The sequence below is a fragment of the Baudoinia panamericana genome, assembly GCF_000338955.1.
Source record: "Baudoinia panamericana UAMH 10762 unplaced genomic scaffold BAUCOscaffold_3, whole genome shotgun sequence".
Classification (NCBI taxonomy): domain Eukaryota; kingdom Fungi; phylum Ascomycota; class Dothideomycetes; order Mycosphaerellales; family Teratosphaeriaceae; genus Baudoinia; species Baudoinia panamericana.
In genome coordinates, this window is record NW_006911259.1 from 344125 (window position 1) to 368154 (window position 24030).

The 24030-nt window shown below is 55.1% G+C and overlaps 11 protein-coding genes across 11 annotated transcripts; 4 read left to right on the plus strand and 7 right to left on the minus strand.

The window, feature by feature from the left end:
• Window positions 1-250: 250 nt before the first annotated feature.
• Window positions 251-3730, plus strand: BAUCODRAFT_64449 (uncharacterized protein; the record flags this gene model as incomplete). Its single annotated transcript, XM_007675508.1, has 1 exon — window positions 251-3730. The coding sequence occupies one exon, from the start codon at window positions 251-253 to the stop codon at window positions 3728-3730; it is 3480 nt and encodes a 1159-aa protein (XP_007673698.1).
• A 175-nt stretch (window positions 3731-3905) lies between these two features.
• Window positions 3906-4797, plus strand: BAUCODRAFT_379125 (uncharacterized protein). The gene has a single exon (XM_007675711.1). It carries the CDS (start codon window positions 4080-4082, stop codon window positions 4650-4652), a length of 573 nt encoding a protein of 190 aa, XP_007673901.1. The 5' UTR covers window positions 3906-4079; the 3' UTR covers window positions 4653-4797.
• Window positions 4798-5466: 669 nt separating this feature from the next.
• On the minus strand, window positions 5467-5740 carry BAUCODRAFT_57119 (uncharacterized protein; the record flags this gene model as incomplete). The annotated part of the gene is made up of 2 exons (XM_007675489.1): window positions 5467-5589; window positions 5645-5740. Coding segments are annotated over 2 exons (219 nt in total), but the record flags the coding sequence as incomplete, so codon positions are not given.
• Window positions 5741-6237: 497 nt separating this feature from the next.
• On the minus strand, window positions 6238-12280 carry BAUCODRAFT_154476 (uncharacterized protein; the record flags this gene model as incomplete). Its single annotated transcript, XM_007675712.1, has 6 exons — window positions 6238-9407; window positions 10000-10716; window positions 10775-11106; window positions 11163-11311; window positions 11379-11546; window positions 11603-12280. 6 exons carry the CDS (start codon window positions 12278-12280, stop codon window positions 6736-6738), a joined length of 4716 nt encoding a protein of 1571 aa, XP_007673902.1. The 3' UTR covers window positions 6238-6735.
• Window positions 12281-13242: 962 nt separating this feature from the next.
• Window positions 13243-14525, minus strand: BAUCODRAFT_120036 (glycoside hydrolase family 5 protein; the record flags this gene model as incomplete). The annotated part of the gene is made up of 3 exons (XM_007675713.1): window positions 13243-13463; window positions 13519-14021; window positions 14080-14525. The coding sequence occupies 3 exons, from the start codon at window positions 14523-14525 to the stop codon at window positions 13243-13245; spliced, it is 1170 nt and encodes a 389-aa protein (XP_007673903.1).
• A 1371-nt stretch (window positions 14526-15896) lies between these two features.
• BAUCODRAFT_55072 (uncharacterized protein) lies at window positions 15897-16487 on the minus strand (the record flags this gene model as incomplete). Its single annotated transcript, XM_007675484.1, has 1 exon — window positions 15897-16487. A coding segment is annotated over one exon (591 nt), but the record flags the coding sequence as incomplete, so codon positions are not given.
• Window positions 16488-16670: 183 nt separating this feature from the next.
• On the plus strand, window positions 16671-17633 carry BAUCODRAFT_379449 (uncharacterized protein). The gene has a single exon (XM_007675714.1). The coding sequence runs from the start codon at window positions 16806-16808 to the stop codon at window positions 17586-17588; it is 783 nt and encodes a 260-aa protein (XP_007673904.1). The 5' UTR covers window positions 16671-16805; the 3' UTR covers window positions 17589-17633.
• On the minus strand, window positions 17634-18742 carry BAUCODRAFT_379445 (uncharacterized protein). Its single transcript, XM_007675715.1, has one exon. It carries the CDS (start codon window positions 18465-18467, stop codon window positions 17679-17681), a length of 789 nt encoding a protein of 262 aa, XP_007673905.1. The 5' UTR covers window positions 18468-18742; the 3' UTR covers window positions 17634-17678.
• On the minus strand, window positions 18743-19743 carry BAUCODRAFT_379446 (uncharacterized protein). The gene has a single exon (XM_007675716.1). It carries the CDS (start codon window positions 19576-19578, stop codon window positions 19018-19020), a length of 561 nt encoding a protein of 186 aa, XP_007673906.1. The 5' UTR covers window positions 19579-19743; the 3' UTR covers window positions 18743-19017.
• Window positions 19744-20129: 386 nt separating this feature from the next.
• BAUCODRAFT_379459 (uncharacterized protein) lies at window positions 20130-22883 on the plus strand. The gene is made up of 3 exons (XM_007675717.1): window positions 20130-21073; window positions 21138-21586; window positions 21639-22883. The coding sequence occupies exons 1-3, from the start codon at window positions 20173-20175 to the stop codon at window positions 22788-22790; spliced, it is 2502 nt and encodes an 833-aa protein (XP_007673907.1). The 5' UTR covers window positions 20130-20172; the 3' UTR covers window positions 22791-22883.
• Window positions 22884-22975: 92 nt separating this feature from the next.
• On the minus strand, window positions 22976-24009 carry BAUCODRAFT_103193 (uncharacterized protein; the record flags this gene model as incomplete). The annotated part of the gene is made up of 1 exon (XM_007675718.1): window positions 22976-24009. The coding sequence occupies exon 1, from the start codon at window positions 23996-23998 to the stop codon at window positions 22976-22978; it is 1023 nt and encodes a 340-aa protein (XP_007673908.1). The 5' UTR covers window positions 23999-24009.
• Window positions 24010-24030: the final 21 nt, after the last annotated feature.

Consider the following 24030-nt stretch of genomic DNA (forward strand, 5'->3'; position numbering starts at 1 on the left):
CTACTCACTTACACACCTGGCCAGCCTACTTTCTCGAAGCACATTCTTGTGGAGAACGAGAGTTTCGCTCGTGGTGGCGTAATACTGCAAGCATGTCCAAGAAGTTGGCTTAATTGAAGCCCCTGGACTTTTTTTTGGCTGGAGCCGTACATATCTCCTGACCACCAGGCAGCACTCTATCGCACGCGCAACTAGCCGACAGATTTGGTAATCAGCCTGTACAACGCGTAGGAGAGTCTGGCTGGACGGAATGGCACCCTCGAGAGCGGCGCAAGTGGCGCCAGGCCTGCACATGACCACGACGACACTAAAGGTCGAAGGGATGACGTGTGGCGCTTGCACGTCTTCTGTCGAGTCCGGCTTTAAGGGTGTGGAGGGAGTTGGCAGTGTGTCGGTCAGCTTAGTTATGGAGCGAGCAGTCGTTACGCATGATGCGGAGAAGATTGGCGCACAGCAATTGCGAGATATTGTGGAAGATAGAGGTTTTGACGCGGAGGTGCTGGGCTCGGATCGACCGGAGACGCCGTTGTTCGATGCGATAGAGGACGTGGGGGATGGAGCAGTGGAGACGGATGATCAGGTTACGAGCAGCGGACTATCTGTGACTACACTGCACGTTGGAGGTATGACGTGCGGTGCCTGCACATCCGCGGTAGAAGGTGCGTTTAAAGGTGTGGCGGGGGTGAAGAGCTTCAGTATATCATTACTTTCCGAGCGGGCAGTTATCGAGCACGATGCAAGCATGATATCACCGGAGAAGCTGGCAGAGATCGTCGAGGATACGGGTTTCGACGCCGAGATCGTAGAGACGAAGACTGTCGAGCCGCTACACAGCAAGCCGAAAATGCGTCGGAAATCCAAGACTAAGAAGCTGCTCACTACGACTGTTGCAATCGAAGGCATGACTTGCGGCGCATGCACTTCGGCCGTGGAAGGTGGTTTCAGAGACGTGCCTGGTGTTGCGCAGTTCAATATCAGCTTGTTGGCAGAGCGGGCCGTCATCTTGCACGATCCTGAGCGACTCACTACCGCGCAAATCATGGAAATTATTGAGGACCGAGGGTTCGACGCGAAGGTGGTATCAAGCGTTGAGGAAGGCGTGCAGACGTCAAGTTCGAGCGCGAGCGTGCAGTTGAAGGTGTTCGGCATGCCGAGTCAAGATGCCGCGTCAGATCTTCAGGCCTTACTTGATGGCATACCCGGCGTCACGTCCGCAAAGGTCGACTTCGAAACTTTCCGCGTAGGCGTCACGCATACTCCGTCCACGATCGGTCTGCGAGCTATAGTGGAGACTATCGAGAAGGCTGGCTACAATGCACTCGTAGCTGATTCGGATGACAACAACGCGCAGCTCGAGTCCTTGGCGAAGACGAAGGAAATCCAGGAGTGGTGGCGCGCTTTCCGGATATCACTAGCCTTTGCGATACCCGTCCTCCTCATCAGCATGGTCATTCCTATGTTCCTGCCGGCACTTGACTTTGGAAGAGCGCACTGGAGCGGTCTCTGGCTGGGTGATGTTGTATGTCTTTTCCTCACTATACCCGTACAATTCGGCATCGGGAAACGCTTCTACGTCTCCGCATACAAATCTATCAAGCATGGTAGTCCAACGATGGACGTTCTGGTCGTGCTTGGGACGAGTGCAGCGTTCTTCTTCAGCTGCGCGGCGATGCTCGTTAGCATCTTCGTGCCTCCGCACTCTAAGCCGGCAACTACGTTCGACACGAGTACGATGCTTATCACGTTCATCCTGCTTGGCCGCTTTCTGGAGAACAGGGCCAAGGGTCAGACTTCGAAGGCTCTTAGTAGGCTGATGAGCCTGGCCCCTTCGACTGCAACCATCTACGCTGATCCGATTGCGGCTGCCAAAGCTGCAGAAGATTGGGATACTATGGTGCAGCAGAACGAGAAGGCGGCCTTTGCTGCTACTGTTGAGGAGAGAGTCGTGCCTACCGAGCTCATCGAAGTAGGTGACATTGTTGTCTTGAAGCCTGGCGATAAGGTTCCCGCAGATGGCACGGTCACCCGCGGAGAAAGCTACGTGAACGAAAGCATGGTAACCGGCGAAGCGATGCCTATCTTGAAGAAGCAAGGCTCGGCGCTCATGGCGGGTACCGTTAACGGCGCCGGTAGGCTTGACTTCAAGGTCACACGCGCCGGCCGCGACACTCAGCTTTCGCAGATCGTTCGACTCGTGCAAGAAGCGCAGACGAGTCGGGCACCTATCCAGCGCGTTGCTGACGTTGTGGCTGGCTACTTCGTCCCGATCATCATTACGCTAGGTCTGGCGACCTTTGTGGCATGGATGATCCTCAGCCATGTCATGCCTCAGCCACCCCCGATCTTCCTCAGCGATTCTTCGGGAGGCAGGGTGATGATATGTGTTAAGCTTTGCATTGCGGTTATTGTGTTTGCGTGTCCATGCGCGCTTGGCCTGGCAACACCGACGGCCGTGATGGTGGGCACGGGTGTAGGTGCTGAGCAGGGCATTCTAGTAAAAGGTGGCGCTACACTCGAGACGGCTACCAAGATCAAGCACATCGTTCTCGACAAGACTGGTACGCTTACCACGGGTAAGATGAGCGTCAGTGGCGCGGAGTCGGTTGGTGAGTGGAGTGAAAGCAGCGAGCGCAGACTCATGTGGTGGAGCATCGTCGGGCTTGCGGAAGCGGGCAGCGAGCATCCCATTGCCAAGGCGATTCTGGCCGGTGCAAAGGAGAAGTTGGGCCTTGCGGCAGATGGCACGCTGGATGGCAATGTTGGTGATTTCAAGGCTACTGTTGGCAAAGGCATTTCCGCCATCGTCGAGCCGAGTGGTGCGGTCGAGCGGACACGGTACCAAGTTATTATCGGCAACGCTTCGCTGCTACGTGGAAACGGCATTGCCGTGCCAAGTGCTCCTGAAGTCGCCGTTCCTCAGCGCTACACCGACGCGGAGTCGGCAGGCATCACGAAGATTCACGTCGCGATCAATGGAACCTACACCGGCTCTGTTGGGCTCTCAGATACACTCAAGCCATCAGCACGCGCATGCATCGCAGCTCTGCACGGCATGGGCATAGCCACTTCGCTCGTCACCGGCGATCAAGCTGCCACAGCCGAGCACGTCGCCTCACTAGTTGGGATCCCTCCAGAGAACGTCTACGCCGGCATCTTGCCAAGCGGCAAACAAGACATCATCGAAGACTTGCAGAAACAAGGCCAGATCGTCGCAATGGTAGGTGACGGTATCAACGACTCGCCCGCGCTTGCCACGGCCAACGTCGGCATCTCGTTAGCGACGGGCACCGATGTCGCGATGGAGGCGGCGGATATCGTGTTGATGAAAGGGGAGCAACTGATGGATATCCCTGCCTCGCTACATCTCAGCCGGACGATCTTCCGACGGATTAAGTACAATCTGCTCTTCAGCTGCATCTACAACGCTATCGGCATCCCGATCGCGATGGGCTTCTTCTTGCCGTGGGGCATCACGCTACCGCCACTGGCTGCTGGCGCGGCGATGGCTTGTTCGAGCGTCACGGTCGTGGTTAGTAGCTTGATGCTTAGGTTTTGGCGACGACCTGCGTGGCTGATTGAGGATGAGCTTGTTGCTGAGTTCAAAGCCAACAAGCTGGGGTTCTGGAGTCGTATCGGCAGCGTAAGGGATCTCGTTAGGGGAAAGAGGAGGAAGGTGTCCGAGGCTGAGAGGGGTGCTTATGTGCCGCTGGACACTTATGAGGCTGTCTGATGGGTCTCATGTATGGGTTGCTGTGTTTAGTGTTCGCCGTGCGTTCTAGCGATTGGCGCCACCGACTGCGTTGCGGGGGCGGACCGTTGGACTTTCGATACCCTACGTTTACTGTACTGCTACTGGTGCGATATAGAGACGCACAAATGTACATACTATGATCGCTCTGTGTCGAGGTGTAACAACAACATCTTTCAAAGTCAAAACGCAAACCGGCCGCGATACCCCGCTCGAGGTACTTCAACATTAAGGAATCTTCGTAACAATCGTCCGAACAAATCATACTGGAATATCAGAGCGAAGGTGCAATACAACATCGACCGTCAGACACTTACTAGGTACCGTCAGGATGGCGAACGCGAAGAACCCAGCAACACCAGACTGGAGCACCATCCCAAAGCCTGAAGACGACGGAGCATGCGAGGGCCTTCAAGGCCGGCAGTTCCCAGCGATCGCTTTACCTTCAACATTGGGAAACACTATTGACCTCTCAACCCTTCCCGGCCTCACAATCCTCTTCTGCTACCCCCGCACCGCCGCCCCCGGCGAAAACGTCCCACCCGAATGGAACGAAATCCCCGGCGCCCGCGGCTGCACGCCGCAAGCCTGTTCATTCCGGGACGCTTCGGACGAGCTTGCTGGGCTGGGAGTGAAACAGGTCTTTGGCTGCAGCACGCAATCTACGGAGTACCAGCTGGAACTTAAGACGAGGGTGCACTTGCCTTATGAGCTTTTGAGCGATGAGAAGCTTGAGTTGGCGGAGGCGTTGGGGTTGCCGGTTTTTGAGTGGGAAGGGAAGCGGTTGATTAAGCGGTTAAGTATGGCAGTGGAGGATGGGAAGGTGATGAAGGTGTTTTATCCGGTGTTTCCGCCTGATCGGAGTGCGGCGGAGGTTGTGGAGTGGTTGAAGGTTAGGGGTTGAGAGGTGGCGTGCAACGCGAAATGGCGGAAGACTGCAATCTCGTTATTTCAGCTGTCTGCCTAAGTGGTCAAGCGATATTTCTTTTCTCGACAGTTTCATTTCCTCCCTAGCTTGGCTCTGCTCTGCTTGTCCACGCATTCCCACCCACCATTCACAGCCAGCAGTCAGCAAACTAGTTCTTGCAACAAGTGGGATCTGCTGTTCTCCCATTTCTCGTTAGGTCTCATTCGGGGGAAGTGGAGATCGCTTGTAGCTTGTGGACTCAAACACTTAGTGGCGGTATCAGAGACATGTGGTATCGCTGGGGGAGCCCGATCAGTCCCGCAAGATGTGGGCAAGACTATATCGCCCCTAGATATGCGTCGAAGCGGATGACAAGAGTACGATACCCTTGCTTCTTGCGCGCTGGAGCAGGGACCAAGTTCATCACCCCGCCTTTTCGACGGTATCGCAAGTTCCCGGATGCAATGGAGTCTCTGCGGCCATATGACAAGTCCAAGTCAACGTTGCTAGACATCTCAGTTGGATGGCTTCCGATGTTGTGTGGTATCAGACTCAAGTGTATAGCTCCGGCGCGGTATTGTGTTTGGAGCATCCCGAAGGCGAATTGGACGGGTCCTGAAGCTTCGCCGCATCAATCCATCGTGGATCCGGTTGTGGTACGGCCTGTAACCGTGCCAATTCCGGACTGAGCACCATCGAGAGCTAATGGCGACATGATGTAACCACTATGGTCATCAGGGATTACACGCAAGAGATCCTTCAGCCATGAATTGCACAGCACTCATGGTGTCCTGACCTGCCCATCCGTGCTGTCGCTGACAGTCTGCACCTTCTTGTACTCCTCCTCGAGTTGGCGTTGCATTTCGAAGTCAAGCTGTCTCTCCCGCTTAATGCGCTGCTGCTCCATGTCACGTATGACGCCTTGATGCATTGCCTATACTTGGCCGTTAGCCATATGATATGCCGGGTCGGAGACGGATGAAGCGTACAGCTTTGTCAAGCTGCTGCTGCCGATGCACGAAGATGACAATGCCAATGGCACCCAGCGTTGTTGTCGCGAGAGTCAACTTGGCGGTCGTCGACATGAAGCAATAATCTCCGGGTTGTGCAGGAAGATGAATATTGGTTTGATGAGAGTGTCGTGGATGTGCAGATGGAACCGAAGCGGTGCAAGCGGCCGCAATACGGACATATCTCGGCCGCTCAATGCACGTCAATGTGAGCTTCACTGACGGTTGCTTCTTTTGATAGGCCGCCTTTGCGCATTCGCACCCTACACCACATCCTGACCACATACTCGCAGAGATGGTATGTAACAGGCTCTTCCAGCCTCGCTCTATGCGCTGACAGACTCGACAGGCAGCCCAAAACTCCGCCGGTATCCAGACTTTGCTCGACGTTCGTGCCATCTCAACAGACCGTAGCTAACGTGGGACCGCATATTGACATGGCTGTAGGCAGAAAGAGAAGCGCAGAAGATCGTACAACAAGCCAGAGAATGTATCGTTCACTACAATGAACTCCTCCACTATAGCCACGAAAGCTTATCAAACCATAGACCGAACAAAGCGAGTAAAGGACGCCCGTTCCGAAGCGCAGAAGGAGATTGAGGACTACCGCAAGCAGAAGGAGGCGGAGTTTAAGGCCTTCGAGAAGGAGGTATGCCTCCCACTTGCAGAAGCAACGCACGGACGGGGAGTGTGTGTGTACGTACTGACTCCGATTATAGCACAGCTCAGGCAACAAGGCCGCGGAGGAGCAGGCAGATAAGGACACGCAGAAGCAGCTCGACGAGATCAAGCAGATAGGCGAGAAGACGGGACCGAAAGTTGTCGAGGATCTTGTACGCGCGGTCATGGATGTGCGGCCGGAGGTGCCTGATCGCGTTGAGCAGTCGGTTGCATAACCGTTGGAAATTTATGTCACGTATGGCGCGCGTCTAGATAGCTGGTTGGGCGTGGAAGCTTGTGATACCCTCTCATCTTCTATCTCATGCTTCCGATCACATCAGGTCAACCGTTTCGAGGCAGTTGGTAACTATAAGCGCTCGCTACCAATTAAGTGCAACGTTTCTCATTGCCTAACTTGTCAGGCCCTCCCTTTTCATATAGTCTAGCCTTATCTCCACCGCCCTCCGATGCGCCTCCAACTCCTCAACCTTCGCCAACTGCATTACCGCACCTCCAACATTCCTCAAACCCTCCGCCGTCAGATTCGAGCTCGTAATATGCTTGACATAGCTGCCCAGGTTGACACCAGAGTATTGTCTCGCATAACCATACGTGGGCAAACTATGATTGACACCCGCAGAGTAGTCACCAACCGACTCCGGCGTCCACTGACCACAAAAGACGGAGCCTGCATTCTGCACCCTATCCCGTGCGGCAACCGGGTCGGCGACTTGCAGGATAAGATGTTCCGGAGCGTAAGCATTCGAGAGTGCCATGGCCTCTTCAAGCGTCTTGACGATCAGCGTGACTGAGTGCTCGATGGCACCCCGAACGAGGTCCACTCGTGGAAGAGCCATCGCTTGCTTGTGCAGCTCATTTTCGATTGCTTGTACCTGCTCGTCACTGAGATCAACGGGGATGCAGACAACTTGACTGTCCACGCCGTGCTCAGCCTGAGATAGTAGGTCGGAAGCAACAAAAGCAGGATTCGCGGTCTTGTCCGCAATGACCAGCACTTCCGACGGGCCGGCGGGCATATCAATGCTGACGTTCGCGGTCGTATCGTTCGACACGACCATCTTGGCCGCTGTGACGAATTGATTGCCGGGCCCTAGGATTTTGTCGACTTTGCTCACATTCTCCGTCCCGTACGCCATCGCGGCAACAGCTTGCGCACCACCTGCCAGCACGATGCTTTCCGCGCCGACCTTGTGAGCGACATATACGATCTCGGGCGTCAGGCTTCCGTCTGCGCGTGGTGGCGAAGCAAGCACGATCGTCTTACATCCGGCCACCATAGCCGGTACGCCAAGCATCATTGCAGTGGATGGGAGGACAGCGGTACCGCCTGGTACGTAAAGACCAACTCGTTCGATGGGCCGTACGAATCGTGAGCATACCACGCCAGGCATAGTCTCGACCTCCAGCGGGCGCTCCTCCTTCTGCGCAGCGTGGAATTTGCGGATATTCTCGAAACTGACATCGATGGCTTCGATCGTTTCCGGTGGGAGTTGCATTAGGCTTTCAGGAAACGGCGCTTTTAGAACGGGTGAGGTGAGCGAGGTCGCTTTCTCGAACTTGTGCGTATACTCCAATAATGCCTTGTCGCCGCGTTGTTGCACGTCTTTGATGATGGGGTTGACGATACCCATGATCTTCTCCGTTGAGCGCTGGGAGGGCCGTTTGAGAGCTTCCTGAATGCTTTCGGGCGACTCTTTCGCCACGTCGAAGCGCCGCATTTGAATTCTGCCTTCCTTGTTGAGACCAGCAGGGTCGTCTTTGCTCTTTGGCTTGGACTCAGCTTCTCGTAGCATCTCCGTCTTCGCGTCGCCGTTGACGTGGGGTGCTGTGCCATTGGTGACGCCAAACTTCTCGGCATACGGGCCCTTGGCGTCACCTTTTCTTCTTTTCACTTTGACACTTTTGCCATCTAGATTACGTTCGATATCTTCTAGCGTAACACCCGCCGCGGTTGCCTTTGTGAGCGCAAAGTAGAGGACATCTGCTGCTTCAGCCGCAACATCCTCCTTACTCTGTGCTTCGCAAAGCTCAGACGCCTCCTCCATGATCTTCGCATTCAGCATCTTGCTGTCGTTGAACAACCGCGCAGTATACGAACCCTCCGGTGCCGATCGTTTCCGACTCTGTAGCGTCTTCTGCAGCTTTGTCAACCCTCTGTACTGACCGAAGCACGTCGCTGTCTGCAGGTGGCAGAACCCATGCCCTTGCTGCCTTACGACAAAGAGCAGACAGTCATTGTCGCAGTCTCTGTCTATGCGAACAAGCTCTTGCCAGTCTCCGCTCGTGTCGCCCTTGCGCCATAAACCACGCTTCCGACTCCAGTACACACCTCGTCCGGACCGCAAGCTCTCTGCTACGCTCTCCTCGTTGCTGTACACTAGCCCCAGAGCGATGCCTCGCTCGTCCGTTACAAGCGTCGTGAAGAGTCCGTCCGGCCGATCACTCTTCACCTGCGCAAGCAGTAAGGAAGCGACTCTTATCTGATCGGTAGACTGTTCGGCGGTAAGAGTAAGTTGCTTCGAAGGTAAAATAGGCACGACGTCCTGTCTGCATAACTCGACAGCTTCCGCCTCGGTCATTCCTTCCTTGGAAACATATACAGTGGGCCTCTGCTTGCCCAGTGCTTGTAGAACCTGAGTCGCGGCTTGGACACTCTGGACATTGTGGAGATGCAAGCCGTAGCCAGTCCCCTGCAGTTGGGACTCTGCTTGGTCGGCAGAGACAGTTGGGTGATAGACTATGCGACTGCCGTCTAAGTTCGGCACTTGCTGCAATGCAGGTACTTGTCCGCTTGACACGAAGGCTTTGGCGGCACCAGCGTCGAGAAGGTCTACAATGTCCTGCTCCGATTGCAGCGTAGAGACATCCAGGTGAACAGAGTATCGACCCACGGTGTCTTTGAGAAGTGCGAGCGCGGTGTCAATCGACTGAGGCGACACTGCTGCGAACAGAGCTCCGGTATATGCGAGTTCTTTTACGGACTGTATCTGCGATGCGTTGGTATAGCTCGAGAGATCGATGGCTGCCAGGAAGGGTGGCGTATGCTCCATCGTATTATGACCTGCCATTTTGTGTACGTCTCCTCGGTATTTAAGAAGAGATTAGCTCTCCTCTACAAATCCTGAGTCAAAGACGGACATTGAATGTGGGATGGATGCATTTTCTGGCCCCCACCCCCACCTCCGTCATACCCACACACCTGACTTCTACATATTTGTAACGTCTGACAATGCCTACAACAACAGCCTGCATCTCCCGTTCCGCCAGTGTCTCGCGCAGGTCCCGTCCTCACGTTGTTTCGTGTGCCGCCTACACGACACCCAGATCCAGTAGTGAAGTCTCTCCAGAGGACTACGACGCGCTCAACCACATCGAGGCATACAATAGCTTCGCAATCTTATCATTTCTTCTCCCACTTTCCTGCTGCGTTGTCACGACTCAGGCGACTCCAATCGATAGTCTCTGGGCTACACGCCGCCTGCTCCCTCCTAGCCTCGCCCTCCTTTCTTTTCCGTTCTATGCCTGAAAGACTAGCCACCGAGCGCTTCGTGTAACGTTGGTAGGAAGGTCGCAAATGTAACGCTTCAACTACGGCTGATGACGCTTGCAACACGGGTGTCTGCATGTGCGCTTGTTGTTGCATCGGTGCTTACATTCGCGCAGCGCGCCTGGAGCTGGTCCCGCACCTGGAGCTTGACCTAGGCCGCCGCCAGGAGCCGCCTCGCCTCGAGCTGGGGTCGGAGCCTGACCTGTAACCGCGCCTCGAGCTGGACCGTTTGGCTGCATGTTAGCAGGTCCGTCTTGAAGTGGGAGCGCTGGATCGTTCCGCTGCGGCAACTGTGATCCTGGATCTTGCAATGCCCCGGTTCTTGTTATCTCCTGAATAGTAGCTCCTCTGCCGGGTTCTCCGCCGGGGACCTCATCGCCGTCGATCTCGCCGACAGTCGCTTGCGGCATTCTTGGAAGCCCTGAGGGCGGATCTGGACCGTCCTCTCTCGAAAGCTGCGTTCCTCGCGCCCACAGATCCTCCGGCGGCGAACCTGACGGGTTCCAGGAACCAAACCGTGGATCGTCCTTGGCCGTTTCCCGCAAGCCCTGGTCACGCTTGAACTCTCTGCTACCATCGGTGTATCGCTGAATGGATCTCAGAACAACGTCGAAGCTTGGTCGGTCCTCGGGCCGGAACCGCACGCAACTTGACACGAGTTCTAGCAATTCCCTAGAGTACGTCGTCCTCACAGGAATGCTGAATGCCGGCTCTCTAGGCTCGCCAGGATGTGCTAGGCCATCGGCGTTCTGCGGTCCATCATACGCCAGGTTGTCGTCACCTTGCCTCAACTCGATAAGGCTCCATACCACTATACCCACGCCTGTGTGTATCAGCAGTGTCTCATGCATCCGAGAAGCGGCCCTACACCCAATACTTACCCCAGACATTTGTGGTTCGCCCGATCAGTGGCCTGTCGGCGTCGTTCTTCCAATCTCTGACCTGCTCCGGTGCCCGGTTACCTGGCGTGCCACGCTGAGGGTAGTCTTGATTCGTCCGCTTGTCTTGGCGATCCTGGAACAGAGAAAGGCCGAAGTCCGCCAGCTTTATGCCAGGATATCCTTGGTACAGTTTTCCGGAGTTCGCACCTAAGAGTACATTGGACGTCTTGTAGTCCAGGTGAAGAATATTCTTCCAGATGGACATGGGATTGTCTTGGAGCTCACCAGCGTCCATTAGCTTCCCAGCAACTGCCAGACTCTCGAACGCATGCCTGTTCGCATTGCGTCAGCCAAAGACGGACCTTTTTGGAAACGATGTATGTTATACCAGATCAATGGCTCCTCTAGCCAAATCCGCCCCTCCCCCGGCTGCGCTCTTGTCTCTGTGAGCTCACTCAATGTGCCAAAGGGACAGAACTCGAGATACAACCTTGTCGTTCTCCTTTCAGCATGCAGGTTCCAGTTGCGAAGATATACCTGATTAAAGGAACGGTCAGCAGGCTCTTCAATTACCGATCAATAGCCGTCAAGGTCAATCACGCACAATGTTCTCCGAGCCGATTCGACCGCGAAGATTGTACATGGCAAGTACTTCGTTTGGAACCAGCAACCGGCCTGTAGGATCCCGAGGATGCGCACTCCAGCTGTCACCAGTGTCTCTCCAAAACTCCTCCCCGTCTCCGCTGAAGTCGCAATCTTTGATAAGGACACGCTGCGAGCTCGGTCAGCACAAACCGTCTTCCTAATGGTATCATCAAGCGCACACACATCGCAAATGTTTCCATTGGCGTCAAGCTGAACCCATAGGTTGGCGCTTCCGTAGCCGCCACGACCCAGCATCCAGCTCCCGACCCACGCTCTAGACAAGGCCGCTTCCCTCCGTTTGAAAGCGAGCCATCTCTTCAGCGCAGCTTCATGCCGCGGCAACTGCTCCTGCAGGTTGTCAAGTAAGCTTCGGCAGGTTCTCAGAGATGTGTCAAGCCGAGAACTGAGGAGTCTCGTCCACGCCACGCTCTCTTGCAGAACATTCAGCCCTTCCGCCTGCTCTAAGAAGACTTGTCTCAAGGCTTCGGTCGCAGTGAAGCGAGTCTGCTCCACCTCGCATTTTCTTCTTGTGCTTTCCACGTAAGCAGCGAAGGATGGCATCTCGCGCACGTCCGGGCGATGATCATATCGTGGCCGGCCGTCCTCATCAGTCTGGAGCTTCGGGTACGACGTCGTCGCATCTATGTTGTGCTGAACTGCTGGAACCGCTTCTTGAGCTTCGAGAAAGGCGACCAAGGCTACCGTAAGCTCCCGCTTGATATCGTCCGGGAAGGTGAGCCATGCTTGAGCCAGTACTGGTCTGAGCTGATCTTCTTCGACGGACTCGCCGCAGGCCTTGCGCTCCTCCCATTCGATGTGAACCCAGATGTCCAAGATTTGATCCTGGTTGAAGCCGTCCATGACTTTGATCCTGCGCTATCTTCGATCTGCGGCGGGAGTCTTCGAGGTGGGTTGAGGTACGGTTTCGCACATTTGAGCTAAGGTAGTTGCACAGCACGAGCGCATGACGAAGGTATTTTCTGGGCAGCGAACGCCAACTTCAGTGTTGTCCGACCGGATCTGGAAGGTTGTCCCAGCACAAAGAAGGCGTCAACCCAAGCTTTGCAGCGGCTATGCGGCTGTCAGCATCGCATACCAGGGCTTCTTCTTGTCTAAAGTCCTACCCACAACTCTGCAGATGTGGTCGTTCGAGGATTGGTTCATCTGAGTGCGCATCGATCGACTTGTGGTTGACCCTTGAGCATGTCCCCTGCGACTGAGGGTTTGCTGGCGATATGGCTTTGCACCGCTTCCGGCAAGTCCCCCTTTGTTCAAAACAAACAATCTTCGTAAGTCACACTGCGTATCGCAAAGTACCCTTAGATCTCATGTCAACCGAGACAACGCAGCACAACTTGCCAAACCCGCATGTTAGAAGCAGGATGGCTATCTTATGGCGTGAGCAGGGGACGCAGCAACTGAGGAAAGAGCTTCGCAACAGAAACGCCCGTTAAAAGGGGAGCGCAAGCAAGTCGAGCTTGTCATGGCTCTTGAAATCAGCGAGTGACCCCGAATGATATGATCCAGCGTTTGCAGTGACGTTGAAGCCCAATCCTTGGGTTCCAAGTAGTAATCTGCTTCAAGACATCGAATATGGTCCTTCATTCGGGCAGCCTGGCTTTGCCGGTCCGCCCAACTTGGAAGTCTCCGATAACCAGGACCTGATGGATGTTGAGCTAGGCTCAGAGGTTCAAGCGGTGCAGGCACTCAATGTATGATACAAAGGGCTTGCACAGAGAGTGGTAAAGTAATACAAGACACTCTTCGCTAGCTTATGTACTTGGGATGCCTTACATCATGCATGTCATGCCATCACCACCTCATCAAAATTCGATCCCACCATAGATGCTGGAGATCCCGAACCTCTGCAGCGCACTCGGCACTAACGGCTGTATGATCGCCTTCCAGACGGTGTAGTACATGCCCGGCGTGCCGTCCGAAGCCACACTGCCAGGCTCAAGCGAGCCATAACTGCCGTAGTCCTCACAGCAAGGGGAGTAAGAGCCCCAGAACGGTCCAGCAGCCCATGCAGTCCAGCCGATATCTGCAACACAAGTCAGTCATGACACTCAACATCATCATGAAAGAGGGCAGCTTACATTCAGGATTGCTGTTCATATACTTGACCGCCTCGGTGAGGTACTCCACACACATCGAGCTATCCGTGTAGTTGTTGTTGTCGCCTCCGAACTCCGTCACCATAGCCTTAAGGTTGTTAGCCTTCAACCACTGCGTTAGTCCATACATATTCGCTGGGAAGCTCTGCACGCAAGGCTGGTGCGTGCCGCTGAAGTCCGAGTCTAGGTACTCGTGCACATCAATGGCCGTGTTGCCGAGGGGATCCTTGAGTTTGTTCATCACCTGCGTGTTCGGCGTGCAGCCTGCGCACGTTGATTGGTTCCAGCTGTGGCCGCCGGTGTACCCGTTACCCGGGGCGATGATGAGCTGTATAGCGCCGGCGGTGCGGATGCCGTTGATGGCGGCTTGGTCGTTGGCGAGGATGAGTTCTGTGGGCATGTCGTGGGGTTCGTTCATGATGCCGAAGATGACGTTAGGGTTGAAGATGTAGCGGGAGGCGAGCTCGTGCCAGAAGGCTTGGAACCTACGAAGGTCAGCAACACGCCAGAGGAGTGTTTTACTGGTGAAGTGCCTTGACATACTGAGCGGTAGTCGCCGCAGCCGGATCGGCCGTGTTGCCAATGATGCTTCCACTTCCAGGCTGCTGGCTGGGGTCATTGTACCGCATGTAGTTATGCGGGTCCAAGATGGCATAAGCGCCAGCGCTGGTAATGGCTCTGATGGCGTCGTTGAACTCGGAGAAGTAGGTCTCGTTGAACCGGGCACCGAGACCGTACTCGAGTGGGCACATACGCTCCAGCAGGAATGCCACACGGAAGGTGTTGATCTTGTTCTGCTTCACCCAGATGGGCACGGTGGAGGCGTTGAGGAAGGCATAGTCGACGTTGAAACGTCCTGGCAGACCTGTGCCATTAACACCGGTGGCGGAGTAGGCGCCAAACTCGCCTCCGGATTCTGCGACGCCGGCGTAGAAAATTGTGGCTGTCGCCGAGGCGGCGAGGAGGAGAGTGGACTTGAGCGAAAGCATTGTATTGAACATGTAGGTTGTAATTTCGGATGGAGTGAGGCCATACTGAGCGCTTCAGTGATCATCCTATATATACCGAGGCCTCCAGGTCGATCACACTTCGCCACTGAGGTGGTACGGCAGCAACATTCGGTCATGATCCTCGGCATTGTGACAGGTTTGTACTGCGGTATAGGCTGCGTCGCTGCACGGTAGATTGAATATCCTTCTAGATGTTCGAAGACCAGATCGCTTAAGCAGGGTTGATGTGGAGTCGCATCCCAGCATCATGCATTCTCCGCACAGTCGAAGCTTTAGCCGCAAAGCTTTGCTCGATTTGTCCAAGAAACGGGACCATGGCATGCAGTAGCAGCTGTAAAGTTTTTGACATGGTTGATCTTGCGGCAGAACGGTCCGCTCAGCCTCCAGATGCTGTCAACGCCGCGTTCCGGATTAAGTCCGAAGAGTCTGGCCAAGGAAGAAACGTTTGCATGACGAGAGTTTGGCTGGTCGGTACACCGGTTGGCTGTACGTACTGCAACTGCATCTCCTTAAACCTTGCAGCGATTAGTTGCGCACTTGCCAAAGCATTTACGAGAGAATTAGTCCGGTCTGGTGGGACTGCGCTTTTGGGACTTTCCGTGCTGTCGCTCGGTGGGTGTTTGTAGCTTCTCCAATACCCTCCTGGATGACATCTTCCATGCAGCATCTGCAACGCCTCTCATTCGGACGGCCGGAGCGTTGAAAGGGGTTCGGTGCAGAACGGGTCATCAATGCCGCGAACACAAAAGCGAGCGGCTTGATGACGGAGGCAAATTGGCTTCATCAATGCTGTCTGCTCTTAGTGCGCGCCTGACAGTAGAACAGCCTCGTGGAATGGTGAGCAGAGGTCGATGGATGGCTCGAGGTTCATGGCGAGCTTAGAATTTGCTTCCCCATGCCGGACCGAGATTTGCGTGCCTTCAAGGTCGTGCCTAGAGAACCAGCTGATCGAGTAGGGGGTCAAGTGTGCTGGATCATGCATGGAAGTGTTGAGATCATCCTGTCTGACCCCATATTGCACCGCTCGAACCGCGTGTGCACATATCAGGTTGGGTGGTATTTCCAGTAAAGCCTGCCAACGCCACGCTAATATGTCAAATCTTGTTGCTAACCACAGCATTCAAGAGGTGATGATCATGATATCTCCGTATCCTCCGCTCTCTCCTCCCCAAACACATCTTCCATCCTCCCCAAACCCTCCTCATCATCGTCCTCCTCCCCCTCCGCCAACCCATCAACCCCACCCATGCCCACATCGACATCCGCCTCCTGCTTCGATCCCGTCCCGTTAACCATCCGCCGCTCTCCCCTCTCCTCGTCCACCTCCTCCTCTCCATTTGCATCCTCTTCCTCACTCTCCCACTCCCCTCTCAAATCCCACCCAACCCCAGTAAGACAATACTTCTCCTCCGGCAACTGCAAGGCCAACCCCCTCTCCACCCTCGGCAGCGCAACTCGATTCCTCTCCGCCGCCAACTCAGCCATGAACTCCTTAGGTAAGTGTCCGCGGAAAGTATGACCCTGTCGACTCGCGATTGCTTGGCGCAGACTTTGCAGGTTCACGTTCCCACTCCCACTCCCAGCATTCGCATTAGCATTCCCACCACCGCCAGCGCGTCCAGAGTACCCTTCTGATGCGAGACGGAGACTGTCAGATAGTAAGCCGGAAGTATACCTGTACGCGAAATCGAGGAGTTGCAATGGTACGCGTTCTTGGTACGAGGTTATGCCTAGACTGGAGAGGACGAGGTGGATGGTGCGGGCGTCACGGGGGCGTTTGGCGCTGCCGTCGTCCGTGGTGGAAAGGCGGGGAGTTTCAGGGTCTAGTACTGCGGCTGGTTGTTGGGGTTGGGGCGCTTGTTGTTGCGGTGGGATGGAAGTATTAGTGTTAGTTGGGGCTAATGCTGCTGCGGCGGCGGTGTCTGAGGGGGGTGGTGTAGAAGGGTGGGTGTGGGTGCCGTTTGCGAGGGGTGGAGAAGCCGTCGCCATCGCTACCGCATTGAGTTGTGATTGTTGAGTCTGGGAGCAGCCGCCTGCAGCTGGAAGATGGCCGGCAGTGTTGTCAATACGTTCGATCGGAAAGTGAGTCTCGCGACTAGTGAATGAATGCCAAGTGAAAGTGAAGCGCGATCTGCATGCGGGCCCTTCCGCCTCCACGCGGGGAAGGCACGCTACCAAGATTTCACTACTTCGAATCTTCTCCTGCAAAAGTGCCATCCGCTAACGTACCCCATCCCAAGTCTATCCGTCCAATTCAAGATGTCCTCCCTGCGCAACAACTTCACCCGCCGCCCCCACCGCGAGCGCGCCCAACCCGCCTCCCGCTCCAAATGGGGCCTGCTAGAAAAACACAAAGACTATTCCCTTCGCGCAGCGGACCATAATCTCAAGAAACGCAAACTCAAAGCACTATCCCAAAAAGCGCGGGAGAGGAATGAGGATGAATTTTATTTCGGGATGGTGAATGAGCGGACGGAGAAGGGTGTGAAAGTGGCGGAGAGAAATGGGAAGGATGGGCAGAAGAGTGGGAGGTTAGGGGAGGAGACGGTGAAGTTGATGAAGACGCAGGATGAGGGGTATTTGCGCACGGTTCTGGGCGGGGTTAAGAGGGCGAGGGAGAGGGTGGAGAGGGAGGTTATGCTGGGGAAGGTTGGGGTTGGTGTGGGTTCTGTCGGTGGGCATGGGAACGAGAGGAAGGTCTTTGGTGAGGATGGGTTGGAAGTCGTACCGGAGCTTGATGTGGATGTCGAGGTGGACGGGGAGGCTGATGACTTCGATGACTTTATGTCGGAAGACGAGAAGGACGAACAGCAGGATGCGAACGACACGAAAGATCTCACCCCCGAGCAAATGAAAGCGAAAAGACGGAAACAGCATACCTTCGAAGTGAAGAAACGGCAACTCGAACGGCTCAAGCAGCGGGAGGAACAACTCACGATTGCTTTACGAGGGGTGGAGGAACAAAAGGCGCGCATGAACGGGACCACGGGCGGCGTGAATAAGAACGGCATCACGTTCAAGCAGCGGCAGCGGAAGCGCTGAGAGTCTTCTTTCCTACCACCGGCTGCTTGTTGCGCGTTTCATAGCATCATGATACCCAGGAGTGTACAGATCTTGTAGAGCTTGAGAGTTTCACATCCGACTCGGCATCCTCGTAGCGCCATCCAACCGAATGCACTCCCCATTCAACATCCCGTTCTCGATGCAATGCCTTACCATCCTGGCAAACTCCGGCCCTTGACCCGGCCGTTTGGGAAATTCAAACACCTTCTCCAAACTCTTGCGCACCTTCTCCGACATTTGCGCCGTCATACCACTTTCAAAATAGCTAGGCGCGATACTCATCGCGCGAATCCCATATTGAGCCAGATCCCGCGCCAGGACAAGCGTCATAGATCTGATCGCGCCCTTTGAAGCGGCGTAAGCGACTTGACCCGGTTGGCCATCGTACGCGGCGGAGGAGGAGACAAGAACGATGACGCCGCGTTCGCCATCAGGCTCGGTGGGTGGAGCGGTGGTCAGATGGGGTAGACAAAGGCGGAGGAGGTCGAGGACGCCGCGGAGGTTGATGTTGAGGACGAAGTCGAGATGGTCGAGCGGGATGGGTTCGTTGTTGCGGTCGATCAGTTTGCCTGGAAAGCCCACGCCGGCGGCTGGGATGACGCCGCCGAGGGGTTTGGCTGTCTGTCTTGTCCAGGCGACAAGGGAGGAGACGGCGGTGGCGACGGAGGTGGGGTCGCTGATGTCCACTTCGAAGAACTTTGTTCGTGGGCCCAGTTGCGCGGCGACTTGGTTGCCATTCTCGGCGTTGAGGTCGAGGATGGCGATGTAGCCACCTTGGGAGTGGAGCTCGCGGACGGTGGCTAGACCGAGGCCGGAGGCGCCGCCGGAGATCACGAAAGTGCGGTCTTTGATTTGCATCTTCACCGAAATAGATATGCTGTTTGTCTAGTGAATTAACTGCGTTGACCGCGCCGTCCCCACCGCCGCCGCTCGCGCCGCGCCGTAATGTACGCACAGATGCCAGAAGCCGTGGACGAGGCCGAAGAAGACGAGTCCTGCGAAGAGGAGGAATGCGAGTAAGATCCAGCCGTAAGCGCCAATGCCGAAGAAGCCTTCTCCGGAGAGCTTGCTGTGGTATTGCCGAGGTTGCGCGTGGGTGCTGGAATTATTGGGGTGGTCGTAGAGTGGCAGCGCGCGCTTCTCGAGGTAATCCAGCTCGTCCGTATCCATGGAGTAAGTGGGGCGGTGGCCGAATGGCATTGACCCGCTTCCTCCGGCGTTGGGAGCAGAGGAGAGGATGTAGCGGTCACATGCTTCATATCCAACGTTGATGTCACCCAATGCGGAGGGCGGGATGGCGCGGCGCGGGGAAGGCGCCATCCCGGATCGAGGTTCCTCGGTTGCTCGCAGGTCGGCATCCTCTCTCAACGATACCGTTCTTAGAGAATCTCCTGAACCGTCATGAGTTCTACCACGGAGCTGCCCCTCCATAGTACAATTTACCAGAGTGACGGTCATAAGTCGGCCGGGATACAATACCAATTCCGTCAACCGCCTCCCCATCGCGTCTGAACTCTTCAATCACCGGCTCACTGATTCCCAGCCCAATCTCATGTGCAAACAGTCCTGCAAGCACTGCAACGATTGTGAATGCGGCGATGTATGCTCTCAGAGCTGGCGTGCAGTATCGTCCAATGACTAGGACGAGGACGGTAAGGCAAGCGGCGGTTGTGTGCGCAATGAGCAGCTCAAGGCCCGCTACAAGAGCGGCGTGATGGTGTCCATGTTGACTAAGATTCACCCGAAGATGCAAAGTGCAAAGGTGCGGTAACTGTAGAGGTGGCATTGAGGCCGACCGGAAGCGGCAAGAAAGCATCACTTTCTTTGTCTCATACTTCCCAAGACAGTAGCAATACACTCGGTTTCGCATTCCTGCCGTACGCAACTCCTGACAGCACTGGGCTTGTCTATCTGGACCGTACTGAGTCTGAATGACCGGAAGCATCGTGACAAAAAGCCCCAATACCATTCAGGATGATGCTCAGAGTCTACGGATGAGAGAGTTCACCAAGTGACAGCGTATGAGCACAAGTATCTTGAGCGTCATTTATTGCTCAGTGGCGGATCTGATGTGAGCAGACAGGTCGCTTCACGAGAGGCACATGGAGGTCTCAAGCCAGTGCAGGAAGTTGAGACGCTGGGGGTGAGGGTCGGTACAAGTAGGTCTGGTATATAGGTCGAGAGGTTGGTCGGCGGCGGTGCCGAGTATGTAGTCGGTTAAGAGTGCTACCACTTGAGGTCGGATATACATATACCGGCATCGTCCGCCGAATATACCGTGCCTTCTGCGGCGCCATTATGTGCATGGGCAGCGAGCCTAGCGAGCCCAGTCTTTTAGCTGTTCGCGTGAAGAAGCTGGGGATTGTGGTCGAATGGCCAGACTGGCAAATTGACTAAGAAGGCTTCAACAGAGGCATTTCTTCAGCACGTGATCAAACTGTTAGCGTGTCCTTAGCGCGCCTTGTCACTCCACTTGGCTGCTGTGTAAGTAAGGTACTGGTAGTCTTCATCTCATCTTTCCGTTCATTCGACATCTTGCTTGAGCAAAGCTAAAGATGCCACCATGTCGACCTTCGACGGCGTCGTCAAAGAGTTTCCTGACATTCGCATCGACTGCTTCACCCAGCCTGGCGCACTGGCGTGCTTTCTCAGCCATGTCCACTCTGATCATTTGAGGGGCCTCGAGTCCTTCAGGTCGCCCTTCATCTACTGCTCACCAGCGACACGAGACATCCTGCTGCGTCTTGAGAAGTACCCTCATCGCATGAACTTTGCCAAGGGGATACTGGAGTCGAGGAAGCAGACCTATAAGCATCTCGCGAAATTGCTGAAACCTATTCCACTGGAGACACCAACAACAATCGAGCTAACACCTGGTAACTCCATCCGTGTCACACTCTTCAATGCGAATCACTGTGTCGGTGCCGTGTGCTTCCTGATCGAGGGTTCAGGTAAGGCCATCTTTTACAGCGGCGATGTTCGAGCCGAGAATTGGTGGGTCAACTTACTTATCCGTAATCCTTTCATCATACCGTACGTGCCTTCACCTACCCACGGGGGACCTCCACTCAAGCAACTTGATTGCATCTATCTCGATACAACCTTCGCGGTCAAGGACGAACCTTACAAGCAGTTCCCATCGAAAGCTGAGGGACTGAGTGAGCTGCTTCTCGCCGTATCGAAGTACCCGAAAGACACTGTTTACTACTTTGATGCGTGGACATTCGGGTACGAAGAGGTCTGGCTCGCGTTGTCAAGCTTTCTAGACTCCCAAGTCCACGTGGACGACTACCGTTATGGGCTCTATCGTGCAGTCGCAAACAGCCAGGAGACCAAAGCAGCCGAGGCTCCCAAGCTGATGGGATTCCACTGCGGCAATCATTTCCAGAAAGGATGTCTGACCTTGCAGTCCGCCCGGTTGCACAGCTGTGAGAGAGGCACGGGATGCGAGGTTTGGCAGAAGGGTAAGACATTGCGCTGCATTCCTTTCCTTCTTTACATTACCCCAGCTCACCTGCCGCACTACAGATTATGTTCGCATCACACCAATCATATCTCGTCACGATGGTGTTGAGATACTAGAAGTCGGCGCGGGCGGCGGGCTGGGAGATATCAGTGCACATCACGAACTGGAAGTTTTTGACGCCGCTCTTGTCGGCCAATTAATCGCACTATGCGCCATCAAGCTTCAAGGCCAACCACAACTCCTAGCTAAGGTGACTGACATGTTGTCCCACCTCATCAGTCAGCGAGCAACCAGTATCTCACTGGACAAGTCCGGATTCATCAATGACTGCCTGGGTGCTCCGGAGCACGGCGAGGATCGGTATGGAGAAGCCGAAGAACTACCGCTTGAGCGCCTGGTGCCTGCTCTAGCCAAACTGGTCACGAAGAGAGCCTTGAGCAGAGATGGCGGCTCTCCCGTCAATAAGTCTGGTGTCACTGGCCCTCGTCCAGATGGCCTTCCAAGACAGGTGGTGAGTCAATATCGGCACCTCTGTTGTGTTCTTACCGCTTACAGGCTCATAGACATTTCCATACTCCCGCCACTCGTCCTACAACGAGTTGTGCGAGCTTGTCGACGCCTTCAATCCGAAAGACATCCACCCGTGCACGGTTGATGAAGCTCACTGGACCGCCGCCAATTCCATGGCGTTTTTGTTTGGTCACCTTTACCATCACCTGCCCAGCTTCAGCCATGATCAACAGATGTTCAAGAAGCGAAAGTTGGAACCGATGAGCGCTGATATTGTCTCTTCGCGCCAACAAAGCGGGTCACGCAACGGCTCCAGGGCGAAGGCTGATGAGCTTGAGGAAGATCATGATGGCAGCCGCCAGATCCCGGCTCTTGACCGCCCACTCGACCACATCACTTGGTCCGGCAGCCCTGCGACAGAACACCGTGATGAGAGTTTCGAGAATATGCCATCTGACACACTGGCAATATCAACAAGCGGGGTAGGGTCACCCAACAATCCGCAGCATGATCCGTTCAGAGAAGGACTTCACAAGGCTTCCTTTCCTGGAAGGCATGAGGACCCGCCTAGACAAGCCAAACGGCAGAAAGTCGCCAAGGGGTCAATTGAATGTGGCCGGCTTTCTCCACCATCTGCACAGACACGGTCGCGTTCCGATGGGGCCCGATCCGCTTCACCTGCTGTGGATGCAACGGACGACATGAAAGTGTTGGAATTACCACAGAAGCTGTACGAACATGCCGCACAATCGGCACCATCGGCGCAAAGAGGGCGTACTGCAGCGATGTACCTCCCTAAGGGACGCTTACCCGGGGATTGGCTGCACGAGAGGCTGCAGACTCATCAAAGACGGCAGCATGCAGGAGATGCGAGCGGCGATGGCCACTCCTCCGTCACCGAAGTTGCGAAGCAGATTAAACGCCGTCCCAAGATCAGCTCGGTAGCTACCGATGAGCGGGTGTCACCACAACACGATATGCATTACAATCCGCCGTCACAAAGGCCGCCCTCCCGACTTTCGCGAACCGGACAGGATCAGAGAAAGCCGAAGTTGGAAAGCACTGAAACCTTGCCAGAAGCATCACGGATCGCACGGCGTCAGAAGGCATTCAGTGCTGCCCTGAACGAAGATGGTGCTGACTGGTCCAGCATCTCGCTAGTTTCGACTTGGGGCGGACATCAGGTGCGGGAAGAGGAGCTGTGAAGCTTCATGGTTGTTGTGTGAGCGATGGTTGTATTGTGCGTTGATGTGATAGGCGTTCCTTGGTGCTGTGTTATGTTGCATGATACCCTGGACAAGGAAATGATGCTGTGCATCATGCGAAGATAGCAAGATGCCGCTGGTGGGTGGCACAAATTTGAATGACTTGTTAAGGATTGTAAATATGTCTACTCAGCAGAGCTTCCTTTCGGCGGCACAGTGACGAAACCCTTCACCTCCTTATTCTTCCACTGTATCGCCGCACAGAGATGGTACAGCACCCGCAGCGTCGGCATAGGCACTCCCAACTTCTCTCCTTCTCGCAAAGGTTCGCCAAGGATATTCTCGTACTCGATGAAGTTGCCCTTCCGAGTATCACTCAACATGGATGGCGGCAGATACATCGTCAACGGATCCATGTTGATCATATCGTCCACAACCGTGGCGGGAAGCTCGTAACCCGACGCCTTCGCAGCCGCCACGATCTCCTTCATAGCTGGCTTGACCAAGCCTTCTACCGCTCCGTCAGCAAGGCGTACGCGGCCTGTGTCCAGTCCGGTGATGGCGCAGATAGGGTTCAAGCAGGCGTTGTAGACGAGTTTCCGCCATCGGGTCCAGCCTACGTCCGCGATGTAAGAGCATTGGGTTTTGCCGCCTGCGCTGTACAACTGGACAAATTGCTTCGCTGCGGCGTCCTCCTCTTCTACCTTCAGGTTCGGATTGCGGAATGGACCAACGTAGAGGGTGTCCGGAAAGTCCTGGACGATATGTCCAGGCTCAGGCTCATTTGCGCCGATTAGGCTGACGCCTGACAGCACGATGTTCTGCGGAAAGGCTTGGATGAGTGGTTTCTCGATGTTGAGGCCGTTCTGGATTAGCACGACAACCGTTCGGCCGGGTGTCACGGCTGGCCGAATCAGATCGGCTAGAGAAGGTGGTACGTCTGCGATGTTCTTCGTCACGCAGACGATGTAGTCGAAGGGTTGGCTGCTGCTTGCTTCGGGGATGTGGTTAAGCACTGCGAAGGCTTTCCAGCCTGACAGGTTGCCGTGATCGCAAGACTCGATGCGGTAGCCATCTTGGCTAACGACGGCGTAGTTTGAGCGGCATACTACTGTAACTTCTGCTTGTTCGATGAGTTGCAGGTTGAGAGCTGCCACTGCCCCTACTGCGCCGCCGCCTACAAGGAGTATTAATGATTTCTCTGGCATTGTGGCGTGATACAGGGAAAGCGAAAGTTGAT